Here is a 12,500-nt window from a genome sequence, read left to right as displayed (position 1 = left end):
GCAAGAAATGATGATTTCTAAATCACCTAAAGTTCATATGAAAACATACAACTTACTAATACGATGAGCATAACTATCTTCTTATTCATTAGAGTAATTAAGGTCAGAAGGAAGAACCTACAGATGATTCTGTGAAGCTCATACTGAAGAGATTCAGACTAATTCTAAACCCATCTGCAGGATGCCAAAAACATCTTCCTTTCATAGAAAATCACCAATCTCATCCATGCTGATAACCAACATCAAAGAAAATGCAGAACAATATGGAGCATATGCTAACACCTGCACATGTTAGCATATACTTAAACTTACTAGTTACTGATATTTGAAGTGTTCAGAAATAAAACGCTGTTGCACTTATGCTTATTAGTGATTGAGCACTCCTACAGACTGAACAGTGAGCATTAGTGCCATTTTGCAAAAACACAAGTGGAATTTATAGCCAGTGAAGTTGCTTATTTCCAAACCTCAAGTCTTTTGGGCTCTACACCACTAATTTAGCAGCATTGTTTCTCTCATCTTTAAGGCCTTCCTCGCCTTTTCAATTCAATGATATACTTTACTTTGTAGTTCATATTCTTAAACCTACTCTTTTCAAAACAGAATTCCATGAACAGGATTGTTTGTTGCCACTGCGCTGTTCTGCTCCTTCCCACCCAGCACACCCCTAGAACTTACACTGGAGCTGCTTGTTAATCCATTTGTTCATGTTTTATTCATGGTAAGTGATAAATCCTGTTTATTGGAATAGTGACTAATGGCAGCTATTAAATGTGGTCATCTGACCTGTATTTAAGCTGATACAGGTGTCACATATCAGTAAAACAACCAGCAAACACAATACAACATGAAGCAGAGTATATGTAAATAATAATGCTTAAATTAAAATGAAATTGACTACTATAATTTATTTGCATATAAAATTATATCTACTTTACTTTTAATGTAGAAAATAATTAATGTTAAAAATCAAAGAGAATTTTAAGTGTGTTTCCTCCTACACACTTTGTAGCCCCATGTACTGTCTTCTACCATTTAAAGAAAAAGACCTTACAAAATGAGGAAATTGCCCAGAGCATAATCTTGATGCCGATTATTTTTCTGTGCATTGATAATTTGGCACAGTCAAAAGCTTTCCTGGAAATCCACATGTTCTTCAGAAAATTGCATTTAAGGAAGAAGAGGGAAAGTCTTGCAGTTGAATTTGTGCAGAACAATTCCACTTGCACAGTGGAGTCAGGAGAAAACTCAGAATATTCAAGTCACAGAGACACTCAATCATAGATCTTAAAAGCTTTGGAAAGTACCACAAAAAGTGTATTTAATCATAAATGTTCAACAGTTCAGCATTCCAAACTGCTGAAAACCAGCTTTAAGCTGTCATGTTTTGTTTTCTAGAAGGCTTTGCTGTAACATGGAAGAAGATGGAAAACAGTTTTTGCACTGTTTGATCTAAAAAGTCAGACTAACCTAACAACTTTCGCACACTTGGGTTAAGTCAACATTTTAAATCAACAGCTCACCATAGTATTACTGGCCTGCAGTTAGAGAATGTTTACTCATTTAAAGCAACACATTCAGAACATGACCGTAATTCAAAATACAGATAAGCATGACCTGAGATGCTTTCAGAATAACTCATCTTATACTTGCGTCTTGGCACATAATAAGAAATGCCATTCAACCACTCCTCTGTTACATGTTCAATGCACGAAAAAATATTCTCTTAGGACATAAAGTAACAGCCAAGTTTTCCTAACACAGTAACAGTTTTGAAGTTCTTTCTCAAATGCACAAGTAAACAACACACATAAGGAATTTTATTGCTTTATATCCTCCTGAACCTAAAAACTGCATGAAGGCTCACAAGTCAGCACTTCTATCCCATACGCTTTATTCTCATTAATAAATCCTGTTAATAGTCAAAGTTAAGGCCATCATCCATTAAGGTTTTCCAGTACTTCACCAAGCAAATTTGACATTATATACTAAATACAAAGGAAGTCTGAAAAACCATAGCAGTAACAAGAGAAAACTGATGCCACAGAGTAAAACAAAAAAGGGAAGGAATATCCCATATGAAAGGATTACAGGATGTCTGAGCATAGAGGAAACAGATTTTTACTCAGCAGTGTAACAGGAATAAAAGTGGAAGGAAAGAGAGAAACTGGACTCCCAACATCCTTACTCCTCTGTCTATGAAACTCTACAGAACAGTTTAAACCATATTCTCCACACACTTCCACCTCAGCTGTGAGAGGAAAGAAAATATTATGTCAACAACAACTGGAACTCAGAGATTGCAAAAGCTCTTCAGTATTCAGGCTGCCATTACATGTCAAGGGAAGCAACATTTATCTACAGTGAGCATACAAGCAACTCTTACACATAATAATATGCTTTTTGGTATCATTCGTCACAATATCCTTCATTCAACATGCCCAAAAGGGAAAACAATTCAAAAATTAGATTCCCACTGGAAACTGCTTCAAACATAGTAAGAACAGTAGCTGAGCCATCAACCATGAGGAAAACACTTACTGCATTCACAATCGAGACTGAGAAGATTTCCTTCTTCCCAGAATTAAATACTTAGGATGCAAAAGAGTGCCAAGCCCCAAATACACTGACATCAAGAAAGAAGAGAGGTTTCTCCTAAACAGAAAACATGAGTGGAAGACCTGCTATGAACACTGTTATGAAGTCTGAAAGTAATAGTTGAAGGGCAGCCAGGGAGAATTATGCTTCTGAAGACTGAAGCTTAATCCTTGGTTCTGCAAGCTATGCAACTTAAGGGAGGTAAAATATATATTAACATCGTATTTTTGAAAGACTAACTTGACTCTGAACGACTCCCATAGAAAAGGGAATGGAGACACCAAATCCCACTTGTCTTACTGAGATAACTCATTTGCTAACGTAGGGAGCTCCAATCCAAATAAGCACTTAGGAAGTTGGGAGTCCCAAATAAACACTGCACCTAGTACTTTAAATATGGGACAAGGGGTGGCAGAAATAGAACAGCATCTACAGTACAATTCTCATGTGATTCATACACACCCTTTCTTCCCTCCATCCGAACTTCGTACTAGGGCACTGACTCCATGGCATTCACTCAATGCTCAGCTACTCGATACATCTCCTCTGACACATTTTCCAAGGGGTAAACACATCTAGCACATTTCCTGCTTCAAACTCAGAAATATTAAGTTACTCTTATTCAATGTCTTAAAATACGAAATCTTGGCAACAACGTGCACAAGAAACAAGCCTAAAGACAACAGTCTCAGTGGAGCACGCGCCCTATGAATTCTACTACTTCTACATCTTAAGTCCTGCAAGCACTTCATTCATGCTTAGAATGACAACAAGAGACAATTGGAAAGGCTCAACAAACATTAATCTACCTGAACAGTATCAAGTATGCACGGGTAAATTCATCAGAAATTTAGGCTTATTGAAAGCCAAAAGGATGGAGGAAATTGCTCAGGGACTTGATTAGTTTACTGGCAGATAAGAATCAAACATGCTTTAATCCAGCTTTGCTTTTACACATATTCCTGAATGCTGTTTTCTAAACTCAAGTTATTATTAAGTTTTCAACAGCAGGACAGACTTTTACACTCAATAAAAATATTAATGTTGATTCTAGTGATACTGAATGTAGCTGTTGAAAATAAAAGTTTTGTTTTTTGAGACACTTCCCTTTTCCCTATGAAATAAAATGAGTTTCAAGTATACATGTTTCTTTAATGCATAAATAAAAGTCAGTATTTCTAGAAATGTTTAAAACTTGCTAGTGTTTGCTGTCACTCACTGCCAATGTATTTTAAGGTATTTCATGCTACTAATGCAAATACAACAAGCCACTGATAACTGCATTTGACTAAGTTATCTAATTGGTGGCTCTAAAAACAACATACATTGCATACGGAAACTGTCAACATGTCAAAAGCATATTCCTTTTTAAACAAGCAGATCTGAAAGAGAAGGATCTTTTTTGTCTGCAATTTACTTTTAGATTGTATTACACAATATATCATTGTGACTGACAGTAGTTAACATTTAGACATTGTTGACCCATGCCATGTGTCAAGTTTCAAAAGACTCCTAAAGAAAGCTTAAAAATATTTCCACACAGTCAGGGCAACCCAAGGATTCAATTTGTCCCTGTGGATAAATAAATATGGTATTAGCTAATGCACTAAATTAACATGCATTAAATTTCCTGGGGTGGCTGTCTGAAACACAAGTCCTTCTTGCTGACAGACGATATTAATAACCTAAATTTTCAACCAATTGAAGTTATAAACCTTTCAGTGGTTTACTTGAATTACATTCTACAGACCTAATTAAGGCCAAACCACTGTAATTCCCAATGCCACAGATTTTCATATAATATGAAAATATTCATATAATTCATATAATATGACCATAGGAACTAGCTAGTCCTCCTTATAACCAATTTTCAAAGTTTCATGTCAGGTATAAATAAGATGAGATCATAGGTCTAGATTTTTTACATTCCATATCCCCTTATCTTTATCTCAATGGCTGATGAATTAAAATTCAAACTCCCTTTAAAATATTTCTTTAAAAATCTGCTGTCTCTTATTAATAGAGAGAATATTTTATGAAAATAGAAATACACACAAAATCAGTAGTCCTGAGACTCTGAACTGTTATGGAATGTAAAATCTGATTACAGAACAGAGAAGGTAAAATGCTAAATCGTATTAGCTCTGCAAAGACCTTTACTGAAATAAAATGCTCCTCTGTAGCAGGACCAGGACAATTCTGCTATGGAAAAAAAAGACCTACGAATGAGAGGGAATAGGGAAAGGAACAGGGAGGAGTAAAGTTTCAAATGATCCCAGGAAAACAGAAAACTCGAATGTGATAATTCGTTAGACGCTTAGAAGTCTAAGAACAGGAAAAAACTCTCTTAGGTGGTAAGGGAAGTAGAAGGAAAAGCAAAGACAGAAATAGCATCAGCAGGACTAGGGAAGTGACAGTCTCCCTATACTTAGCACTGATGAGGCTTCCTCTCAAATCTCTTCAGGAGTGGGTCCCCCCACTATAAGAGAAACAGTGAAGCGCTGGAATACATCCAAAGAAAGGCAATGAAGTTGGTGAAGAGTCTAGAGAAAAAGTCTGATGAGGAGTGGGTGAGGGAACTAGGGTTGTTTAGCTTAGATAAAGAGAGGCACAGGGGAACTATCCTGGGATCAAGAATCACCTCCTCTGATCTGTTGGCCATGATTCCTTTGATGCAATCCAGGATGCAATTGGCTTTCTGGCTGCAGGCTTATGTCAAATATTTCATTCACCAGTAGCCCCAGCTCCTTCTCTAGAGGACCATTCTCCATCCAGTCATCACTAAAACTGTAGTAATGTTAGGGATTGTCTCCACTCAGGTGCAGGAATTTGCACTCTGCCTTCTTGAACTTCATCAGGTCCTCCCAACATGCACTGCTGTGTAAACCCCATCTCTAACTTTTCACTGGTAAGCAAAAGTCAACCATCCCAACACTCCCAAGGGTGACAATTTTGCCTTTCTCCAGTTACTGGAAATTTCTCAGACCCTCAATGACAGTAGCCTTGCTAAGACTTCGCCCTCTTCCCTTAGCTCCACTGGACAGAGCTCAGTGGGTCCAATGGACTTATATGGGCCCAGCTAGCTTCACATAACCTCTGACTCAGTTCTAATCCACTGCTTATAGTTCATCACTCACAGGGAGCTGAGAGACCTTATTAGTGAAGTGAGGCAGAGCAGACGCAGAATAACTCAACTTTATATGAGCCTGCTATCACTAAGTCTACTGATTCATTCAGGAATAGTCCCAACTTTTCCTGGCTCAGATTTTTACAACTAGTACAAGAAAAAAGTTCTTTTTATCATAGTTAATGCTGTCAAAGGATATTTAAGTGAGTTTTCACTTTCCCAACACCACCTTCCCATGCTTGGGCAATGTTTCCAAACTCCTCAGTAGCTCATCTTTATTTCCAGATCTTCACTGCCTATAAGTAAGGCTTTGTCCACATTCTCAACCAGATCAGGTGCTCTGTAAAGATGGCACCCTGTGTAGTCTGTTATGATCCTCTCCTTTTTTTTTGGAGGAAAAAAAAAAAAAAAAAAAAGACACAACTTGTTCAAAGAGAAACATGAGAGAAGTCTACAGAAATGTAACAGCAGTCAACTTCTGTCTTGTCTACCAACTGACAGGAAAGTCACCAGAAAAGGCTAGTGTGAGCCAGGTTCATAAATAAAAGAGGCAGTTCTGCAGGTAGTACAGAGCTCAACTTCAGAATTCCTACACAAAGGACCTTGTGAAAAGAAAGAAGACTGCAATGCTGAAGGGAAACAAGTGCATAACAGAGAAATCCAGGGGGTATTATCAACTAAAACTGCAGAGAATCAAGAAGCAATGTCTCAAGATTAAAGCAGCTGAAGGTTCTGATTCGATTTTTTAAAAGAATAGTAACTCATTCTGTTTGTATTTCTCTGTGAACACGCATTTGTGTAAACTGTCAGGCAGAACAGTGATCTAAATGGATTTGGCCAGAAGTACACCCGCTGTTAAAGAAACAATGCACTCACTAGAAGCGCTTCACCATGTTAGTAACCTGTTAAAAATGGGTATTAAGCCTTTCATTTGATTCCCCTGAAAATCACAGCAATGAAAAAAAAACCCGTTGCTTATTGTAAATAAATAAAAAACATACTGCATTCCAGATTCAGCCACAGATGTTTGTGGTACTGGATGATTTTGAAGGTATCTACAAATGCATACCTGGATTTAAAAGTCCATAATCTGATACTAGAATATTATATTCCACAAGACAAGTAGCAGTACCTGTACTCACCTATTTCTATCTTTTTAAAACATAAAGTGTTTTCTAATTAAGTTATAACAAGAATCCTCCATGTAGGTAGTTGAGCTAAACAATTGTTCCAAGTCAGCAACCAGCCATACATACACAAAAAAAACAGACTGAAGAGCTCATATACTGACCATATTAAGTAACAAATCTCCAAACACATGCAGAGGCATCCATATCACACCTTCCCAATTCCTGTTCCTCAAGTTTCATTGTCTACAATTTATTTCTTCTTTTCCCCTACTGTGCTACGTGTCTCCACGTAGCTATGCTAGTAAGCACTCCATGACTGAGGGCACCTTATTTACCAGACCTAGTCAGCCACCACCTTCCAGTCATTTGCATATGTTACTTTTTATATAAAAGTCTGTTCCTCATCCCTAATCCAATTTGCATGCTTTTTGGCATTCACAGCTATCTTTGATATCAGCATGAGCTACAGGCACTCGAGATCTTCAAAGACTCAACTCCTTGTCTTCAACAACTTTTTAATAAAATAATCATTAAAAACTCACAATTTGAAGCTTTACTTGGTTATGCTGTAGTACTTTATAAACTTCAGGCGTATATGTGAGCATGTTAAGATGCACCATAAATAAAGAAGTACTCAAATATGTCTCATTCAATGCCCTAAAGTTCCTAGAAAAATAGATTTCTTAAGTTATCCCCTCAAAATATCTCACATCATGTTAAATACAATGAGGAGCTGACCAGAAATGGTGCTTACCTGAATAACAGCACTAAACCAGCATGTATTTCCCACATTCTTCAATCCCACCGGACAGTTGTCTTGTCGCTTCCGATCATAAGGGTTTGGAGAGTCACTCCATACCTCTGGATGCGTCCTCTTTAAACTTGCTTTGTTTTCTGCAATACTGGCTTCTAGAACTCTTTGGGAACAGAAGGAAGTGGGAAAAAAAAAAGTGAGCCAAAGCTAAAAAGAGACATAGTAAAACACTTTTGTTTACTAAAGCAGACATCTTAATTGCATCATTTGATAAATGACTGCACTGAACTTGGCTTTAAAATGGATTTACACACAATCTTATGACTTCAAAACCAAGACTATTTTACAGTTAGATATATTACATTAATTCTGTTACCTTTCCAAAAAGTGATAGCAGAGAAAGAGTGTCCCTATTACAAGAACTTTCAATACCATATAAATATCAATAGCCATATCTCTAAGTCATTAATTATTTAAGAATCAGATTCAAATACGATGGTCAAAAAGCACTTTCAGGCAGCACTGAAAGCTGTAGCACTTTCATCTATAAATGCTTTCATTGGTATGTAGGGCCCGAAGTCATCAGTACTTATTTTACTGACAAAAGCTACCTAGATAAATTTCAAAAATGGACAATCTTTATTTCCATTTTGCATCTTATGCCATAGTACTAATTGCTTTCCATAGCGAATAGTTACTTTGTATTTGCAGAACGCCCTTATTGGACATGACAAATCTGACAGGCATTATGCTCCCAAACTCAGGCTTCACTTATTAAAGCAGTTTCATATCAGCACATATCCTTAGACTGATGACAAAGCACACCTCAAATGTAATTTGTGGTAGTTAAGTATTCTAAATAGAAAGAAACAGATACACTCAGGTCATAAAACAATGTTTCAAAATCATAATCAACCTTCCCTGGTGGGAGACACTAACACTGCTACTATCCCCAGTCATCAAGTCCCAACTATTACACAAAAGACTAAGGAACTATTAAGTCTGGCAAGCACAGCGCTTCAGGAGCTGTATGTCAAACACCTACATAGTCTGTGCAGCCTGAAGGGTTGTCGTCTTTGGTTCTGGGTTCACTAAACCTCAAAGAAAGAACACACTTAGGGTAGGTTCCAAACCAAGTTCCCAAAGGACAACAACTTAAGCATCTTCTTGAAAAATAGATATTAAAAAAAAAAAAAAAACAATAATAGAAAACACAGAAGAGCAGGAAAAAGCTCACACTACACAGCTATTGGTTTCCTACGTGTTGCATTTTTTGTTGGCAATGTTCTTGTGAAATTAGCAAAAGATATGTTACAAGATATACTAGAATGAAGAAGATATGCTAGAATGAAGCATAAAGGGACAAAACCTGATTCCTTCGGATTTAAAACAAAAAACAAAAAAACACCCCACCACATCCTTCATTCAAAAAGTGTCAGACAGGCAGCATATCTCTGCTTCAAGAGCAAAAGTTCTTTGATGAGGACATTAAAATCAAATTAAAAGTCTTACGTATTTAAAATACTTTCTCTTTCAGGAAGAATATCTAAATTCTTCCTTAAACTAAACTGAAAGGGATCTTTAAAACTGCCTACAAGGCTGACAGACTGAAACAAAATCAGAACTTTGCAATAGGACCAAAACACCTTCCATACCACCTTCACTGCATGCAAACACTCAAACTTTATTCCCTCCAACTTCAATAATATTTCTAGATTAAAGTTCTGAACATGCATATTCTCAAACTGTTTACAGAGCACAAAAATAGGCCATTAAATCAATAAATTATCCTAACAGTAACTTCTTTCTTGTATTTTTTCTTTTTTTATAATTATTTATAGCAATTAAGGGATTTCCTCAGTTCTAGATCCACCTCAAATCTGACTACACATCTTAATAATGCAGCTGATTCTCAGAACTTCCTATTTTCCCTCATTTTTACATAAAACATTATTTGTCTTCAAAGAAAATATGCAATTGCTGTACATTCCATAATGTCAAATTCGTTTGGGGCCACAAGGATAGCTATGATAGAAACTAGATTAAAAGTGAGCATATTCAAATTGAGCCTGGTGATCAGCTCAAACCAGTACAGCAAGTACGCCTCTTCTGTTTTACTATAATGTTCACTAGAACTGAAACAATGAAGTCCCGATTTGAGATACTACCTTGACAAAATATCTCATTCATGCTTTGCTCTTCAACAAGATGAGTAACTTTACAGAAAGTTAGCACAAGGATTTAGCAATTCTGATCAAACAGCTGAAATACCCTTTCTACAACCATACAGGATCACAGCAGCTGTTAGCAGCAGCAGAAGCACCAACTATGTGCAACGAATGGCATGTCTCTAACCTCACTGGGCCAAAGGCTTCCCTACCTCCAAGTTTTGGAATTTTGTTCAGAGGGTAATTTTCAAATGGGGGTTAGTTAATGCCAGGCTTTGCATGAGACTTGAAAGCAGTGTTTCATTTCTCTCAGTAACAAACTAGGTATAGCTAAGCTGCTTTCCATAGTCATTTTCAAGGGGCTAGCTAGATAATGCAGAAAAGCTAGGGTAAAATATGTCCAGAGGTTAACAGTTCACCCAAGCTACTCTGAGGAAACTCATTTGCAGGGAAGATCAGTAGCAGGCTACTCCGCAAAAAGATTGTAACTCTCTTAGAGCTGGACAGTCAGGACTATCCTCAACCTCACCAATTTAATGTTCTATCCATACGGACAGTGCAGAGTTCCCACCAGTTTTCACAACCATGTTAAAAAAAAAAAAAATAGTAATAATAATTAAATGCTCAGGGATTGCACACATCCTTATGCCCTCATAGTACAGGCTTTCATTTTAACAAGGTCACTATTCTAGGCACAATATACATGTCAGCTAGTTTCTCCTTTCAATCACCTTTCTGACTTTCCCAGTAAAGCCCTATCTGTCCAGTCTCATACTCCTTTGATCCATGAAAAATCATACAAATGGGAAAGGCTTTTTCATATGTGCAAATACATCAAAAATTCAAAGGTCCCTTGGAGATTAAAAGGAGAACAGTAAGTAGCTCTAAACACATTATGTACAAGACATTCAGCTTCTGGACATTTGGATGTTTTCAGCTACACTCCTCTTAACACCTACATAGCAATCAGATCTGTCCCTCATTAAGCAACACAAGGCAATTACATTGAGAAAGATAAATTCTACATGCATTACAACATTAATTACACAATTCAAGAAATTCCATTAGGGTTCCTTCTGAAAGTTTAACAAAATCAGTGTAAGTCAGATTCCGAACCAAGGTAAATACTTTTGAAAGAAATCCCTCCATGCCTAAATTATTTATATATGAGCACATCCTCCATTATTAAAAATATTACTGAGCTCCTATTTGATTTCTGTTTCTTATTTAACTAAATGGAAAAACAAAACCAAATGGTTGCAAGTTTGACCTGTTTACAACCATGCTGTTCTACTTTTTGTTTTTACAAGTCCTGCACAGATACTGTTTTCTATTGGAATGCCAACATTCTTCTATGGGGTCTTAACTATAAAGTCTAATTTCTTTCTTTTTTTTTAAAAAAAAAAAAAAAAAAGTCTGAACTCCTGCCCTTAATGAAAGTGATTGAATGGCTCAGAGCAAGAATTTGTTTCTTGTCTTTTTACCATTTCAAAATAATTTGCCATCAATTCAGGGTGTACCCTGGCATGTAACTGAATTAATCTAATACCTCAACATTGCCAAAATCTCACATTCCCACTCCTCCACGCCTCCATTCAAAAATGAAGTCTCATCCTTTTTATCATGACATGACACGCTTCTCATCTGTTCTTGAATATTCTTGTATCACTTTGGAGCTGGACTGGTGCAACAAATGCTCCAAAGAATACCACAGCAAGCAGAGAAGATGCATTACAAGAAGTATTCCATAGCCCCCTTGGTAGAAGCAAGCTCTTAAATCGGCACACACTGATGTGTGTAATTTTGCCACCAAAAATACCTAAGAATTTTGACAAAACAGAAGACCAATATTTTTCTCTCTATATAACTGAAATGTGTCTACATGCTTTTGTACATTATGTGTGGAAAAAGAACTCATACTATTCGCTGTCTTCTAGAACCAGAAAAAGCATGCCATAAAACACGTTGAATAACTAGTTGTAGGGTAAGAAGTTAAGCCTAGAAAGGACTTTTTAGTCTGAGAAATGAATAATAATGGCTACAGGAGAGAAAACACTAGATCTTTTACGCTTACAAGAAGCAAACACACTAGAAGCAGTCAAAAGCTTGGGAAGAGATTACAAAAAGAGAGAGAGATAAGCAGACTTCCATATACAGAAATAGGTCCGTATTTCTGAGTGACTGCCTAAATCACTACCCTCTAATTATGACAATTCTGCTCTTCAAAAAGGAATGTGTAAGAGCTGCATTTCTGGCTCAAAACTTTTTCCATTCTTGTGAACACATGCATATCCTGAGGTCATAGGAAAAAAAAAAACAAAACAAACAACTACCCTTTAAAACTTATTGCAATTATTAATAAGAATATAAATCTCTCTCGTCCCATTTTTCTTTCCAAAAATATCTAATACTCAAATAACTAGATGGTTTTTGTCACAAATATCAAGGCACACATTGTTGGAATACTTATTCTCAAAATATGTGCATTTTGTTTTCAAGAGGAAAATGAAAATGACTGAGTAACACTAGCTATATTCTCAGAATTGGACTTAAGTGGCTAAGCCATTTAGTCTGCCTAATACAGTGCACTGAGGAAAAGAATAATTGCGGTAAATTCGCCCCATGTAATTTTTATTTTATTTTTTTTTTGGTACAAGCAAGCCGTACTTAGCCTTCCAACCCTACGATCAAATCATTGCTGTTTTTCCTCAGAAGAAAACACA

At 36.6% G+C, this 12,500-nt stretch overlaps 1 protein-coding gene across 5 annotated transcripts in view; it reads right to left on the bottom strand.

Moving 5' to 3' along the window:
* The window catches only part of USP25 (ubiquitin specific peptidase 25), an 87,365-nt gene that overhangs the window by 45,515 nt on the left and 29,350 nt on the right, over positions 1–12,500 (bottom strand). For all 5 annotated transcript variants that reach the window (XM_015880498.2, XM_015880475.2, XM_015880491.2 and 2 more), the window contains one exon: positions 7,610–7,772. In XM_015880498.2, coding sequence (XP_015735984.1) covers positions 7,610–7,772 — 163 coding nt within the window. The remainder of the gene's footprint in view (positions 1–7,609; positions 7,773–12,500) is intronic.

This window comes from Coturnix japonica, chromosome 1, assembly GCF_001577835.2.
Source record: "Coturnix japonica isolate 7356 chromosome 1, Coturnix japonica 2.1, whole genome shotgun sequence".
In the NCBI taxonomy this organism is placed as follows: Eukaryota; Metazoa; Chordata; class Aves; order Galliformes; family Phasianidae; genus Coturnix; species Coturnix japonica.
This window is presented reverse-complemented; position numbering and strand designations above follow the sequence as displayed.